Source organism: Pristis pectinata, chromosome 19, assembly GCF_009764475.1.
Source record: "Pristis pectinata isolate sPriPec2 chromosome 19, sPriPec2.1.pri, whole genome shotgun sequence".
Taxonomy (NCBI): domain Eukaryota; kingdom Metazoa; phylum Chordata; class Chondrichthyes; order Rhinopristiformes; family Pristidae; genus Pristis; species Pristis pectinata.
The window spans coordinates 37,688,581-37,706,462 of record NC_067423.1 but is presented as its reverse complement, the minus strand read 5'-3'; the positions used below and the strand labels follow the sequence as shown (position 1 = coordinate 37,706,462).

Below are 17,882 nucleotides of genomic sequence, written 5' to 3'. Positions count from 1 at the left end.
ATTAACCTCTGGCATGCCTTTAGAATGTGGGAGGAAAACAGACCAGCTAACGTAAACCCCACACAACAACACCAGAGGTCAAAAGGAATGGAACACTTACCTTGTAGCTTTGTCATTTTATAAAGATTTCCCCTTAAAAATTCTTACTAAGAAGAATTGCACCTGGAAACATCTAAGCACCATCACCCACTGATTCTCCCTGAATGGGATTGTTTGTAATCCATCTATTTACAGCTTGCATTCTTTCATCATTTTTCCAGCTTGCTGATCAGTTCCATGACAAACCAAACATCATCGCCCACTTTCATGAATGGCAAGCGGGTGTCGGACTGGTACTGAGCAGAATCCGAAAGTACCCCATCGCAACAATCTTCACCACCCACGCCACGTTGCTGGGAAGGTACTTGTGTGCTGGCAATACTGACTTTTACAACCAACTCGATAAGGTAAGCTTTTAATTGCCTGACCACTGTGACTTCACTAGATAAATTTGGAAATCTAAAACTATTCAATTGCGTTTATCAGTTTTACACAGCTGGAGATATCTTTCACCTTTTGGCACAGCCTATATTACTCGATATTTCAAAAATTGTATTTGTATGTTTAGACGCTGGTTTGTTTTGCAAATTTTTGCTGAGACTAGTGGGTGATGGTTTGATGATATGCATGAAGCTGGAAGTGGTGTGTGAACACATTTGTGTGTGTTTATGGAGAACCAATATACAGCTGGGAGCAAGCTCAAGATCTAAATGGACTGTTAGGTTAAGAGGCAGGATTACATAGACACATTGTTGGTTTTAATCAGGAGATAAAAATAATAGCCTAGGGACTATTATTTTGATTAATTTAGTGCTCTAGCTGTAAAAAGGTTAGAGCACTTGGTGCTAACGATGATCTATCTATTTGTGTATTAATATTTTGGGATCTGGGTATCACCAGCAGAGTCAGCATTTATTGTCTGTCCCTAATTGCCCTGAACAGCGTGGTTTGTAACCATATTGATGAGCCAAACAGGGCAAGGGTGTCAGACTGCCTGGCCAAAGGGCGTTAGTGAACCAGATGGGTAGTTTTAAGAGTCATAATGTTGTACAGCATGGAAATGGGCCATTCAGCCCACCACATTGGTGCTATCCAGTGGGCACCCTTCTGTATTAATCCCATCTTCTAGCTCTTGGCCTGTAGCCTTCTATACGTAGGCGATTCAAGTGCTCATCAACGCACTTAAATGTTATCGGTGACTCTGCTTCCACCAATCTCCCTGGCAGTGTGTTCCAGGTACTCGCCACTATCTGGGTGAAGAAGGTCCCCCTCAGAACCCCCTCTAAATCTCTTCCCTCTTACCCTAAATCTATGTCATATTGTTTTACCTACCTCTGATAAGGGGGAAAATTTTTCTGCAGTCTACCCTATCTATACCCCTCAATCATGTCCCTTCATAACCTAATCTGCTGCAGGGAGAACAGACCTAACCTCTCCAGTCTTGCCTCATAACTGAAACCCTCCATCCCAAGCAACATCCTGGTGAATCTCCTCTGCACCCTCTTCAGCTCGATCACATGCAGAGGTCATTATTACTACTGATCTTTTTAATCCATATTATTAACTGAATTTAAATTTCTGCAGTTGCACTGGTAGGATTTGAACCTGGGTCTCTTGTTTACTGGTCTGTTAACTTGCCTGTCGGACACTCTTGCCCAAACTATGGGTGCCGGTGGACCACACAGGTTGATGCATTACCATTACCAATGCTCCCTGTGATGGAACTGTCGGTCATTCTGCTGCACCCTGTGGAAGGTTGCTTTGGCAACCGGAAACTCTCCCAACTATACTTAAGGACGTGGCTCTCCATGAACGTTCAGTCAGAGAGTGATGAGATATACAATTTTAGAATGGCCAAGTATGAAGTTAATGCTTGAGGAATGCTAATTATTTCAAATGATGATTCCTACCCCTACACTGGTCACCATCCTACCATGATAGATTACTGGGATTAATGTAAATAGTGCTTGATGGTCAGTACAGATTCAATCAGCTGAAGGGCCTGAGTCTAGGCTCTCTTCTTAACCTATTCTTCACTTTAATGATTCCGAGCACGCAATTGGATTCTCCATTTTCGCCTGGTGTGGACAGTTGAATGAAAATTTCTGTGCTGCAAATTTGTGTTGCTCTGTGGTGTGATCTGTGGCCAGATAATGGTAATGGTTTTCATTGGTGATGTGGTCTGTCGACAGATTAGCTGGCCAGGCAGGCTAACATGTCTACCCTCGTGTGTTATCTGTAATTCATTCAGTTTAGTTGCTTTCCAATGCAAGATGATAAATCCTTAAAGCAAAATACAAGCTTTCCTAGGACTTGTAGCCCCAGCTAGTCTCTCCTTCATGTCCTTCTGAGCTGTTTCCATGATGAGCCGTCCCTGCCTCTGCCTAGATTGACGGCCCAAAACTTGGCCTATTAGGACCTTCATCAGGCACCAGTGTTTGGAGACGTGAGTAACGTTTCACCAGTGTTTTTGTGCAGAAAAGCTGTGCCAACTTTTTGGATAATTTGGCAATCTTGTTATTTTAAGCCATTAAACACTGTGGGAAAACAGAAATATGGAAGTAAAACTGTGACATGCAAAAGGATAATGATCGGCTTAGGCTACTAAAATAAAGCAAAGATTAAAACTGTGCAGGGCCTTTTTATTTTAACCAATAAATTATGGGGAGAAGGCAGGAGAATGGAGTTGAGAGGGAAAAGCAGGTCAGCTTTTCCCTCTCAATGGTGGGGCAGACTGGATGTGCCGAATGGCCTAATTCTGCTCCTATGCGTTATGGTCCCAATAGTATTGGAGTATAATTGCAAAGAAGGCAACTTCCATTACAGGTAAGAAATTCATTATTCTTTTACATTGGACTAATACTAGCACCTATTTTATGACAGCTCTGCAAAGCTATCATGTAGTTCTGATTGTTACTTCCTCTCGTATGGGGTACCTTGATAGTAAGAGGAGTCTCCTGTCTGTCCATCTTCTCCTGAAGCACGTTTCTTGTTTGAGATGTCTTGATCAGCCACTGGAGCATTATCAAAGCCCAGGGAAATAAAATGATGGTGTTTGATGTTAATTTGAGACAGATCACACTTAAGATCATACAATAAATTGATGCCAATGTATGGGGACTGAAGTATTCTGAGGTAAACCTACAGCCCAGTAATGGAAGGCATTTGAAGTGATATTAATTGCAATAGCAACACATTGCTAGAGAGCAAAATGTTCCATGTAATAGTATCAACTTATTTACTATAACGTTAATATGAACAGAAAATTATAACTTTTCCTTCAAATAGTTTTTAAAAAAACTATTTAAACTTCTGTATTTTTCATTTTCATACCATGATTTTGCATTACCGTTATATTTCAGTTTGCTTTTTGTCTCACAACTGAATTTCTTAAGGGGTGGGAGCATTCCTTGAGGGTTTGAATGCTCTTTTTATACATTATTTACAATAAAATGTTGATAGTTGCGTCAGCCTACTATCTCTGCTTGTTTGAACTAACCTCTGCAACGTAAAAGAAATTGCCAGTCACAAATCAATCAAGCCTAAACTCATTTAACCTTGGCTGCCCAGGTCCGACATCACAGGAGATTTACTTATTGTCGCTGATATTGGTTGGGAGTGGTTGATTTAAATATTTATTTGAGATACACATGTCTCAAAGGCGAAACAGAACAGTGGCAAAAATTAGAAAACGTGCATAATTTCAGATTGGTGACTTGTACAATGTGCTGCACGAGATTATAGTTTTCAAATAGTTTCTACACCGGGTATGTTTGTTTGTCTAGTACCTGATAAGCATTGAAGTGTTTTTTTTAAAAAAGGTTTATTAGGATAGATGTAGAGAGATTACTTCCCTTTTGAGTAAATCAAGATCAAGGGAGCATGATCATAGAATTGGAGCTAACCCATTCAAAAGCTACAGCAGAAAGTACTTTTCATATACAAAGGAAAGTAAAGGTATAGAACTTCGTTTTTCTGCAATATCCCTGGCAGATGTTGGGGTCAACTGCAAGGTTCAAGACTACAGTAAAGGGTTATTGTGAACCACAGATATAATGGATATAGAGTAAAATTGGGTAGATGGATTCAAGATGGAGACCAGTCAATAACAGGCTGAATGCCTGGCTCTTGTTCCTATAGTAATCTCCAAGAATATTAAGATGGTCTGCACATACAATCTCAAGAGTAGGTTGCATTATTTTTCTTCCATCCATGATGTCTATTCATCCTTAGTGTTGTTCTGTTGTCAGAAATGGACCATTCAGCCCACCAAGTCTGTGCTGACCATCAAGCACCCATTTACATTAATCCCATTTTATGCATTTTGCATTCCTATCGGCTCTCCCCAGATTCTTCCACTTGCCCTATACACTATGGGCAATTAATATGATGGGGCCCAGAAGATTGCTAGAGAACATGTTGGCTAATCCTGCTGTGATGTGAAAAGCAAAAAAAAAGCACTGTAGATGCTGGAAATCTGAAATATAAACAGAAACCACTGGAGATGCTCAGCAGATCAGGCAATATTTGTGGAGAGAGGAATGCAGTTGAAGTTTCGAAGACTTCAAACCTTCATCAGGACTGAAGTGAGAGAATAATCATGCTTTCAGTTGCAGAGAGGGGGAGGGGTAGTGACAACACAGGGAATGTCTATGATAGGATGGAGACCAAGGTTATTCACTTGACACAATTGCATTTGGTGTTTCCAAAGAGTTGTAACTGTGGAAGCAAATATTGGATAACACCACCTCAAAAAGTAGGAAAAGATAAACTGATGACGGTGAGCCAAGTAAAAGAGAAAGATGAGAATCCCAGTGGAGAGAAGAGATGTACTTCAATGTTGGCACTCCTGGAAGAGAAGAAGCAGGAAATTAAAGTGGTAATTGGAAAGCAAAAGAAAAAAGCTGATGCTGAAGAATCATTGGCCTGGCACATTAACTCTGTTCCTCCCTCCTCAGCTGCTGCCTGACCTGCTGAGTGTTTCTAGCATTTTCTGTTTATATACCTACAGCAGTGTGACTGGCTCTCCAAGTTGTTTCCTTTGCAGAAAAAGTCATTCCTTATTTGCTGGAGCCTTCACCCATGGATCAGTGTTGGAGAAAGGCAATGTTACATTACACAGGATAATACAGACACCTTTAGAATGGCATGCCCCTTCCTGTGTGTGTGTGTGTGTGTGTTGTGTGTGTGTGTGTGTGTGTGTGTGTGTGATGATGATGCAAGCAAAGCCCAGGTTGAGTTCTCGGGTGGCCAGTTTTCTTGGACTGAGGAGACAACTTGGTTGCTATTCTAGAGATGTGGGAGGGCGAATGATTTGTGCAAAGTGCATGCTTCAGCAGATGTTTAGTATATGAATAAAATGCCTGGGATGCAGGGACGTTTGAATAAGATCCTGTTACAGAGCAAAGCTATGCGAGTGTGCCCTTTGATTGATCTGTATGCAAGTCGGCCATTGTGCTCCTTTTAAATTTTGAGGTATTTGTGGCCAAAAGCTAGGCTGCATTGCTCATTCCATCAGGAGAATATTGGCATGGCAAGGTTTATTGGTGCTGCTGCGGAGAGTTTAAATGAAACTATTGAGGTGGGTGGGAACCTGCTTGGATTTGGTTGGGAAAGAGGCAGAGTTGGAAGTAGATCTGTGCCGGGTTGGAAGTAGATCTGTGCCGGGTTGGAAGTAGATCTGTGCCGGGTTGGACAGAGTACCTGATGAGGTGGGTAGTTTGAGGGAGCATGTGCCTTCCAGCATTTTCGCTGGGCTTCAGTGTGCTTCTGACACCTGGGTTTGAGGTTCTTGGTACCATCCTAAATGCTGCTGCTCCATTTTAAGCAGAGAGATCTGTGTTCTTTGGAGTTTAGAGGCATGGTAGGTGATTTTTGGTCCTAGAACAGTACAGCACAGGAACAGGCCCTTTGGCCCACAATGTCTGCATTAAGCACAATGCCAAATTAAACAAATTCTCTTCTACTTGCACATGATCCATATCCCTCCATTCCCTGCATATCATGTGCCTGTCTAACAGCCTCTTAAATATCACTATGATATCTGCTTCCACCACTACCCCGGCACCCTGTTCCAGGCACCTACCATTCTATGGGTGTGTGTATATATCAAAAAAAAAAGCTTGCCTTGCACATCTCCTTTAAACTTTCCCCTCTCACCTTAAATGCATGTCCTCTAGTGCTTGATATTTCTACCCTTGGAAAAAGATTCTGACTGTCTCCTCTATATGTGCCTCTCATAATCTTATAAACTTTTATCAGGTCTCACCTCATACTCCAATGCTACAGAGAAAACAACCCAAGTTTGTCCAACATTTCCTGACAGCTCATGCCCTCTAATCCAGGCAGCATCCTCTATAAACCTCTTCTGCACCCTTTCCAAAGCCTTCACATCCTTCCTGTAATGGAGTGCCCAGAATTGCACACAATATTCCAAGAGCGGCCTAACCAAAGTTTTATGTAGCTGCAATTTTATTGAAACATGCAAGATCTTAGGGGGGCATGGCAGGGTAGATGTTTCCACTGGTGGGAGAGTCTCAGATGAGTAGTTACAAAATAAGGGGCTGGTCATTTAAAACTCTAGGAATTTCTTCCTGCAGAGTGCCATGACCCTCTGGAATTCTTGACCCTGGAGGGTTGTGAAATCTGGATCACTGGAGGCTTTTAAAAAGATGATGGACAAGTTTATGAAAGATTGGGGGTTACAGGGAACTGACTCAGAAGCAGAGACGAGACCTGGAGGAAATTGGCCACGAACATATCTATTGGTGGGGTGGACTTAAGGGGCCAGGTGGTCTACTCTTCCTATTTTTCTTGTAGAGTCCGGGGATTCCCAGGATTTGATTGGGTTTTCTTTTCCCCCAAGGAGAACATCCTTGAATCCTTTCTTCTATCCACCTGATGACCTTTTCGTGTTGTAGAGCTCGAAATAGAGTGTCTGTTTTGGGAATCTAGTATGAAGCATGTGAAGAACCTGCCAAATGGAGCTGACTAAGTAGTAAGGCCCCAGTGCTACACTATTTATAATTCAGTTAGATTTGGCATGGTTATAAAGAGGGCAACAATTGACTATGAGCAAATGTTCCTCATTGGAGAACTGCTAATTTTACCTAGCTGAGTTGCTATTTTTGGACTAAAAGCAGCTATACGAAGGTTAATCAGTGCCAGAGCAATGGAAGGCATTCAATGCATGGCCAGCAATCTATGGAAAAGCTACGTGTAGGTAAACACTTTTATCTTAACACCTTAATTATTTGTCCATGTCTTAATATTCACTCTTTTTCTGATTGCTTAACTATATTTGATTTTATTTTAAGAGCAAATTATATTCCTAAAATGAAAGAGATGCCCGCATTTCAAGATCCCTGGAATGCTTTTGTTAGTGATCAAGAGGGTCAATACTTGAGACTACTGGTAGGTACAGGAATAAAATTGGAAAAAAGACGCGGTCAGCCAAGAGAAGTCAATATTTATTTCATGCCAAGTAATGTCAAAGAAAACCAAAAGAGAGATTATTCAAGAGCAGGGAGGTAATAAATGAGAGATTGCATTGGTTAGAAAGCAAAAATTAATGGGTGGAGGCTGACGAGCGTGGTGAGGAATCTCCTAGTTTATCTTGACGTCCAGTAATTTATGGAAATTATAAGTGGTCTACAGGCTTTTTTCCTTTTGAGAAAACTCTGCGTTATCTAGACTTGGGCCTATGAGGTATTGTAGGCTGTATTTTGTGTATATGTTTACAACTTGGGTGGGGAGGTGCTTGTGCTAATTGGGAATCTGCAATCCATAAAATCCTGGAGACTTGTCCTTAAGAGGCAAGTATGTGGAGGACTGGGGAGGGTTCATATGAATACTGCACCTCAGTCTTTTCAAAAGGGGTGGAATCTAGTCATTGTAGTGAAGTTCTGTGAAATATTGTATAAAACAAAAATAGCAAGAAGAGAAATATTAACAGATTTATTACCTTCGGGACATAAATTGTGAGGCCCAAATTAAAAAAAAAGGCAAAATACCACAGAATTGGATATCAAAAACAGAAAATGCTGGAAATACTCAGTGGATTGGGCAACATCCATGCAGAGAAAAACAAATTGGGGTTTGTTTTATTGGAATATATCCCAAGCCTTTTAAGAAAAGCAGGGGATGAAATATTGGAGGCTCTGGCCATCAGTTTCCAACCCATTCAATTTCTCAGGCTGTGTCTGCGGATTAATCAACTGCTGACACCATATTTCGGTTTAAAAAAGGAAACAGACTGAGTGGTTGTAAACCTGGAATAATGTTGGGCAAATTATTGGAAAGGGATGGTATTAATCTGCTGTTTCAACAGCCATAGATTAAACTGCGGATACTCAGCAATGTTAATGTCATATCTGAGTAATGATTGGAAATTTTTGTTGTAGTCACAAGGATGGTCGATAATTGTCATGCACTTTGATAAGAGTTTAGAAAGGCTTGTGATGGAATTCTACTTGGAGCAAAAAGATAAAAGCATAAGAAATCCAAAGGAAAGTGTCAGGAATCAAAGGACAATAGTGACATTTTGGTGATTGGAAGGTTGTTTCAATGAGGTTCCATGCAGCTCAGTGCTTTGGATCTTTGCTTTTCTTGACATCCAGAGATGATTTTGGACATAGAGGACGTGTTTTAAAAACTTTGCTGATGATATAAACCTTGACCGCATGGTTGACGGTAAAGAAGAAAGCTGTAAAGCACCAGCAGATATTGGTGAACTGGTTAGTTGGGCAACAGAATGGCAAATGGAATTGTATCTGTAAACAAAAAAAACAAGGTAACGCATGTAGTGAGAGGAAACGAGAAAATAAATGATTGGATACAAATAACTGCAGAGGAACCTATATTTAGTGTTCATGCCCACTAAAGGTAATGGGCCAAGTAGATCAATATGATTAAGAAGGCATAAAGGAATGCTTTGATGGCCAAGGCATCATAGGGGAGAGCCAGAACTATATAAAACAGTGGTTCAGTTATTGCTGAAGTATGGCGTACGGTTCTGGTCACCTTATCGTAGGAAAAATATAGTAGCGCAAGCGGTTGTGCTGGAGAAATTTTCAAACAAATTGCCAAGACTGGAGCATTCTGGTTATGAGGCATTAGTGGATGGGCTGAGGTGGATTTCTTTTGATAGAGGAGTCCAAGCGATTGATTTATTGAAGTGCATATAATTGAGGGCCCTGGACAGAGTAGATTGAAAGGACTTGGCGATGTCAATAACCAAGGGTTACAAATATGAAGGAATTGGGGAGGAGGTGACAACCAACTTTGTTGCCCCAGAGGTGGTTGAGCGTCTGGAAGATGTGTGATGGAGGTTGAAGCAGTCATGGCACTTAAGCAGGACCTGTAGGGGTTACTACAGTTCACTCTATTAAGGTGGTAGAGAAGAAGCTGGGGAAGGGGATTAAGCCAGACATTTCATTATTAATCAGCTGACATTGACTTAAATGAGAGAATTATCTCTTATGGTGTTATGAACCTGTACACCTAAAGGCGGTTAACAAAGCGGGTGATTCTGTAACAATGCCTTGTAATTCTTTCAGAAGCTTGCGTTAAAGGGCTCAGTGTTTCCAGAAAGATTGGAACAGTGTGCTTCCGATGCCAGAATTGTTGTTTAAACCCCTCATACATATTGTAAATTTAGATCTATCTCTTTACTGAGTATTTAAAATAACTTGCTTTATAATAAGCAAAGCTTCTTTTTGCATGTGCATGAATGTTTGTCTTAGAAGCAAAATGCTCACAGCACCTTTGGGCATTTAGTCTGTTTTCAAAATGTGCTTTATCCCTCAGCAGCTGCCATTGACGTGGAGGCCTTACTACTTGATCGCTTGAACCTGACATTTGTAGAGTGCTCTTGCCTTTGGGGATCTGCCCATCAGTGTAATTTAATAATCAAACTGCAACGGAAAACGGCTGTGTTTTGCTATTGGCCTTTTGGGCCTCGTTGACCTTTCTTGCAGTCAGGACAACCCTTGTTAGGACATCTGATCTTGAAGTAAATGTTAGTTTGTCAAATCTGATTGTAATACATAATGGCTACAGAATTGTAAGTGTAGATGCTAATAAGAAGTGCTACATCTTTGGTCTTGTAAATTATTTCTTGATTATTTCTCAGTGTTGCAAAGACTTAAATTCTGATTTTTTTAATATATATTTGGTTGGTGTGGAGCTGGAAGGCGGAAGGGTCTGTTTCTGTGCTGTGACTGAATGATTCTATAAGCTTGTGCATTCCTACTTTCTTTCTTTTGGAAACAGTTTGACATTGACAAGGAAGCAGGAGAAAGACAGATTTACCACCGCTACTGCATAGAGAGAGCAACGGCACACTGTGCACACGTATTCACAACCGTCTCCGCCATCACCGCAATTGAGGCAGAGAACATGATAAAGAGAAAACCAGGCAAGGTTTACGCTGGCCAATGAACTCTCCTTCCCCCATCTGCGTGTCTCACTAAAGCAGTGGTTCCCAACTTTTTTCTGAATGTAATCCTACTTTTCACTTAGTAAATTGTGCCCCCATCTATCATGTCCCTTAAATGCCCAATAATGTCAGTGGCTACACCTTTTAAGGGGTTAGGGCTATTCCAGGAATTCCTGGGACTCTTTGAAGCCCTACAAGACGACATATACATATCGTTAATACAGCAGTTCCCTGGGTTACAAATGACCTGACTTTATGCAAATATACAGTTTTAAAGCATTTTCTAAGCTCGTAATGATAAAATGTTTCATGGTATTCATTAATGACTGGATGCAGTGTATATTTCATTAGTTTAATTATGGGTAGTGTTAGGGTGAGTATTGAATGAAGTGTAATAATTATAGAAAGTGTATGTAGAGTGATACAAAAGGGGTTATGATAGAAAACTGACTGTTCTCGGGAACAGAACCCTTACGTAACCCAGGAACTGCCTGTTACAAATATAGATGTGTATTCATATTTTTTACTTATGAAGTTTCTAACTAAATTATCTCAAAGGTAATGAAGTCTCAAGGTCTCCCTGCAACCTTTGCCCCGTCCCCTGAGAGGATCCAGCACCCCAGGTTGGGAACCACTGCCCTAAACCAACTAAGTTACAAGGATCATTTACTATTCACTCTGCTACCATAGAATAAAAGATTTCAATCCAGTATTCATCATATTATGATCAAATACAAACTATGGTTTGTGTTTGTATTGGTCCAATAACTGTTTAATGGTTTTGTAATTCTGAATCTGTTAGGAGAGAGATTTTGGGGAAATTAAGAAATGATGGAAAAATGTACACACTGGAGAATTGCCTTTCACAAATGTTGATTTAAAGTGGGTCTGTTCATTTAGATGTAGATCAGGCCACAATATATTCTTTATAAACTGCTACTAGTAAGAAATAGAGCAAGGGAACATTGGAATAGCAGGTACAGATGTTTTGAGGTGCTGCTAAAATGCACCCAATCTTACTTTACTTCCTATTCACCCAGAGGCTTATAGAATAACATTCACATGGATAGGATCTACACGTGAATGGAGACCACCCACATCTCCAACTCCTACCTTAATGAAGATCCATAAACCTATTTCTCAACTTTTACTCTCCCTGTTTTTTTTCTTGTGAATTTCTGCAGTAACATAGTTTGTTACCAGCTAACAATGTCAGAGTTTAAATAGTGTGGACAATGATGGTCATTTATCCCCTTACCACTTATCTTCCATTTCCTCCATTAGTTAACTTATTTCAGACTCCTTGTCTGCTCTTCTGCCCCTTGCACTGTTTTGATTGTGTGAAGAACCTCCTAGTACTTCACCAGATCTGGCCCTTTTATAAGACTGAATTTGTATCCAGGTTTATCTTTCTCTGGGATCTCTGTACCTTTGCCTCTAGGACACTTTTTCTACAATACAAAGTTAAGAATCATTCTGTAAGATCTCTTCTGTAAGATCTCTTCTGTACGATCTCCAATCTTTGAATGACTCCCTTGATTTTTGGTAGCCAGGCAGTATTCTTATTGGAATCAGACCTCCATTGCCAGTGGACATTGAGGGTCACATTTGATGAGTTAGTTGCTGGTTTACTTCTCAGACCTGGAATGTATTTTGGTACCATTTGTGTAGGTGAGTGTGAATGTCAAGGTACTGATGAGAGAACAGCTTAAGACGTTGATAGTTGCATATGTATCCATGCAAGAGAACTTTCCCTTGATCCAACTAAAATGTTAGCCCAGTTCAGTTTCAGTTCACAGTACTTAAATTTTTTTCTTTTTTAAATGTTTGTCTTATCATTAAGCCTGTGAAGTGACCACCACAGAAAACAATTTTTTATTTGTTAACTTGTTTTAGATGTGATCACACCTAATGGACTGAACATCAAGAAGTTCTCTGCCATGCACGAATTTCAGAACCTGCATGCCCTGTACAAGTCTCGCATCCAAGAATTTATTCGGGGCCACTTCTATGGGTATTGTATGCTGCATTTTCACCTTGCTATCTTTTAATGCGTTGCGGCAAAATGCTAGGTTTTTTATATCCGATGAATAGTATCTTGAGACCTGTCATCTACAGTGTTAATCACTGATTGAAAGCCTAAGAGCCATAAAGACTGTTTCCCAATCTGATTAAGCTTTCCTACACCACACACACACCACAATATGCTTCCAAATTATCTTGAATGTTTGCGCACGCGCTATCCCATGTTTTTGACAATGCCTTGGTACTTAAGCCTTGCACATTTCTTTCCATTTGAAGCAACAGTTGCAGGCAGAGTTTCATGCTCCGTCAGCCTGGGAATGGTTGTTTTAGCTACAGAGATAAGATTGCCAAGACTTAATGTGCAAAATAGTCTGAAAATTAGTTCATTATTGGGTTTCCTTGGATCATACTGGTCTACCTGCTGCAAATCATCTTCGGTGCTTTGTTTCCTGACTATTTGGTTAGACTTTCTGAGGCAGAGCATTCAATTATAGCACTTCTACACCAGGAGTAATCTGAAAGAAGGAGAAATTACATATTCTCAGGTAAAATATGCAAAACCAAAATGTGTACATTCATTGGAACTATTGTTCATTTATAATATTGTTGATATAAATGTGCAAATATATAAATGTGCAAATATAACAGCATGAATCCTGAATGGAAGAATGTTTTTTTTTCCCAGTTGCTATGAATTTCTAAGGATGTTATATTTGTTAAATTTAAATAAAATGTATTTAATTCCAGCCACCTGGATTTCAATTTGGAAAAGACACTCTTCTTCTTCATTGCTGGCAGATATGAATTTACAAATAAAGGGGCTGACCTATTCATAGAAGCTTTGTCAAGGTTAAACTTCCTCCTTAGGGTAAGAATCTGACAGTTGTTTTTTTAGAAGTGCAAAATTCCATTGTATGCTTGATCAGAATTGTAACAATAATTTATGTCACTTAAAAGTTGTGATAATTTGTGATGAATTTATTCTGTAACTGAATAAAATGTTAGTCTGTTTAAGGTATCCATGTGCTAGGTATACAAGTAATAAATCTTGATGCTGCTGTTTAAATTGTTGGTTTATTATACTAAATGATTTCATTGAATTAGCACACACTAAGCCACCATTTCATCTGCAGAGTGAGTGCACTGTATGTTGAGGTTATGTGACCAATAAATTTGAATCAAAGCAATTGTAGTCCAAAGTACTGCCATTATTATGTTGCTGCTCTTTGTTTTTAAACATTGGAGCCGTCCACTTCCATCCCATGCCTGCTCTATACCTTAATTTCTTCCTTTACCATGACAGCTTCTCTGAAAGACCTGAAAATTTTAAGAAGGTGTAAATCTAGAATAAAACCAGAAAATGTTGGAACCACTCAGCAGGTCAGGCAGCATCTGTGGAAAGAGAAAGTCCAAGACCCACCCCCATTACTGGGAAAGAGAGAAAAACAAATTAGTTTTAAATTGTTGAGATGATGGGGAGGGATGGATAGAACAAAAGAAGTATCTCTAAGGTGAGGCCAGGATTGCTATGGGGTAAGTTGTACAGGCCATAGGATGTGCCCAGCAGGTCAGACTGTGCTAATGAAGAGAGAAATCTTGAGTCAATTTCAGGTGGATGACTTGTAGCAGAAATGGCTCCTTAAAATATCTTTTGGCATTTGCCTCTAAGTGTTCCAGCTTCTAATAATTATTCTTCTGCCTTCTCCTTTATTCATTTAGAGGTGATGCCCCATATGGCCTTTGGTGTCATGCACATTAAAAGAACTTTGCATGAGAATGCATTTCAGTTCCCATGACAACCCCTTCACTTCCCTATTGAATCCTTGGGATGCTGTGCCAATACAGAACTGATGATGTTCTTTTGTGTTTAAGTATTTTGTTCGGGTATGGAATTATGAAAGAAGTCATTAAATGACTTTCCATTTTTCGACTGGGCTGCAGTTTAGTTTTTTGTTTAACAAGAGGTGCTTACCTGTATAATAAAAAAAATTGGCATGTAGTTTGCATCTTGATCAATAAATAATGAAGTCTTTTCAATTCTTTCAGTCAGGTTTGACCATTTTTCCCCCTCTTTAGGAGGGGAAGTCAAACTCCCATGTAATGTAAGGGATGTACAGCGAGTGCGTCTCTTGCATTTCCTGTGTTTGATGTCGGGCACCCATCCATTCAGTGCCACGTAACCAGTGTTTTCTTAGTGATGTAGACCATGTTTGAAAGTTGTCCATCCTGAATGTGTCTGCAACAAATCTCTTTATTCTGCTGTTGACCTTTTCAATGAATCATTCTCCCACAGAAATGTGAAAGAAGAGTTTTCTACCTTGAGAGAATCCCTTTGATACTAAATGACCCTAACTTTTATTGTCAATCAACTAAACTTTTGGTATTTATTCCAGTAGGAACTACTTTAGAAGTAGCTAACATTTGTGTATATTTTAAATCTGTATATTAATTTGGAAAATGGTGTAAGTGTTATTATGTAGAATGGCTGAAGCAAATGATTTTGATGGATTTCAGAGGAAGCTGAGTAGAGAGATGGAAATAAAGTGTTAATAAGAGGATGTAGAGAGAGAGAAATTAAAAGGAGATGTTAATGGAGTCATAAAGTAAGTAGAATGGCATGGGTAGATTGAAAGGGTGAATTCATTGGAGGATGAATACAAACTATTTGGACCATTTGCATATTTCTGTGCTGTTTGTGTGTAAACAAAAAAGTTGTTCTTCCAGTATTTTTAAGTACCATTGGATTCATGGACAGGAGGAGAAAAGGAACAAGAAACTCTTTACTCTGCTGGGGTGCTAAAGGAAGGTCTTTGACCTGAAACATGAACTGTTTTCCTTTCCACGCATGCTGCCTGACCTACTGAATGTTACCTGCATTTTGTATTTTATTTCAGATTTCAAGCATCTGCACATTTTTAATTTTCTTCTCAAAGAAAAAAATGTCTGCTTGGTTTCTGCTCAAGGGCCATTATTAGGTGTCGGGGTCAAGTGTACACTTGATATTATCATGGTCCTTTGACCTGGATTTGTAGTGGCAATTAATTCTATGGAAACTGGTGTTATTTTGCTACAAGGGACCAAAGTCAAACAACTAAAGTCAAAGTTGGCTGTTCCAGATTTAATCTGAGGAATCCTGAACCAAATTGGAACCTTTTGCATTTAGATAGACCTATTCATTTAATGAGCCAGTAAACATTTCCCACATTATCACACAACACCCATTCAATCTGCTGATATATATGTGTGATAAGTTTTTAAAGAGCTCCTTTTGCTAACCCATTAGGTGATCAGCTGTTAGCGGCTCAATAAATAGCTCCATTCATTCTTAAAATCTTGGGCTACAAAAAGATTCCTATCTTTATGAAGTCACATACAGTGGTGTGGGGGACAGGATGGTTCAGTGTTTCTGTAGTGCTTACCCTGTGCGTGTAACTAAACCTTCCTATGCATAAGACTTTTTTAAAGAGAGATGTCGTCTGCAGTTGCTGTCCTTGTAGAAACATTTGGCAGATGCTGTTAAATGAAAACATTAAAGTATACAGTCTTTAAACATGCACAGCCAATTAATGACTCGTAGATTATGAACCATGCTCTACGGAGATCCTTTCTTGCGTGGGGAACTAAGTTGTTCAGTTTACATACAGTGTACCTTTCTTTCTTATTAGGTACAGAAATGTGATGTGACCGTTGTGGTATTTTTCATAATGCCCGCGAAAACTCACAACTTTAATATCGAAACCTTGAAGGGGCAGGCAGTCAGGAAACAGCTATGGTAATAAAATCTTTTCTACATGTTTTTAATGTTCATTAATGCATTTGAAAGGTTAACATGGTCTTATAGTACAAGAGTTCTGAATGAGTTAAACTGGTTCAAATTCTCTTGAGCACAGTTTTTAGCCTCCCTGATCAACAAATCTTTTAAAATCTTTACACAAAACTGGAATGGTGTTGTTTTATATTTATTCATTGTTGGTCAAATGTACTGGATTGAACACCTGAACTGATATCAAGCATAGCACCAGTTGGTGGGATAAAAGTCTCCAGTCTGTAAAATGGGTCTGGGGCAGCCCGAATCCTCTTCTGGAAGCAAGAGGCAAGAAATGACCGTGGGTTAGCAGCTGTGAGAGATGGAGGAGGGGTAAAGTTAACATATGTCTCTCTGGTATAGGTGGAAGAGTATTGAAGGTGATCATGACGTGCTTTGTCGAAGTTACTGTTCTTTATGTATACGTTAAATGCTTGATGCCAGTACTGGGTGCTTATTGAGCAAAGTTTTAAACTCTTGGGAAAATATCCTTTAACCTGAGTACAAAAAAAGATGTTTTGAGGTGGAACCAGGTGGGTTGTATTCTATGAACCACCAATAATACAAGAAAATAATTCAAACATCTATGCACTTGGTGCCTTTCACTGCCAGTAAAAACTGATCTACAGTATAACCACAGCAACACTTGGCTATAAACTTGCAGATTCATTTTTTTTTTAATGCAGCATCTGTACCCTGAGCAAACCTGCTTATGCACCACAGTTGATACAGATTAATTATCACGAGAACTTGTGTAAATTGCCAAAATAGGTAAGTAATCAGTGGATCTGCAGAGAGCAGCTTGCAACGAGTTGCCACACTCTGGCACCACCTTGTTAGGATAATTTCAAAACTCATTCTATGCATGTTTTGAACCAAAGGAATTGATAAGTCACCACCCACCCCGACAGCCTCCAATGCATTTGAACCCATTGTCACCGCTGAGGACACAAGATCAGCCTTCTGGAGAGTGAGCCTGCAGAAAGCCTCTGGCTCAGATGGTGTCCCTGGCTGTGTCTTTGGCAGATTAGCTAGCAGGAGTATTTGAAGACATTTTTAACCTCTCTCTGCTTCAATCTGATGTTCTCATCTGCTTTAAGAAGACCACTATCATCCTGGTACCTAAGAAAAACAAGGTAACATACCTGACTGACTACCACCCAGTGGCTCTGACATCCTCCACCATGAAGTGCTTCGACAGGCTGGTCATGGCATGCATTAACTCCTGCCTCCCAGACAACCTTGACCCACTGCATTTCGCCTACCGCCAAAACAGGTCTATGGCAGATGCCATCTCCTTGGCCCTAAGCTCATCCCTGGGGCTTCTGGACAATAAAGACAACTATTGTTTATTGACTACTGCTCTGCTTTCAATACTGTAATTCCAAGCAAACTCATCACCAAACTCTGAGACCTGGGACTCAACACCTCCCTTTGCAACTGAATCTTTGACTTTCTGACCAACAGACTGCAATCAGTGAGGATAGGCAGCAACACCTCCGCCATGATTATTCTCACCACTGGTGCCCCACAAGGCTGTGTCCTCAGCCCTCTACTCCCTATACACTCATGACT

At 40.0% G+C, this 17,882-nt stretch overlaps 1 protein-coding gene across 1 annotated transcript in view; it reads left to right on the top strand.

The window, feature by feature from the left end:
* The window catches only part of gys2 (glycogen synthase 2), a 45,633-nt gene that overhangs the window by 12,182 nt on the left and 15,569 nt on the right, over nt 1-17,882 (top strand). Inside the window, exons 4-8 of the mRNA XM_052033658.1 lie at nt 261-446; nt 10,312-10,456; nt 12,374-12,491; nt 13,250-13,370; nt 16,168-16,274. Coding sequence (XP_051889618.1) covers nt 261-446; nt 10,312-10,456; nt 12,374-12,491; nt 13,250-13,370; nt 16,168-16,274 — 677 coding nt within the window. The remainder of the gene's footprint in view (nt 1-260; nt 447-10,311; nt 10,457-12,373; nt 12,492-13,249; nt 13,371-16,167; nt 16,275-17,882) is intronic.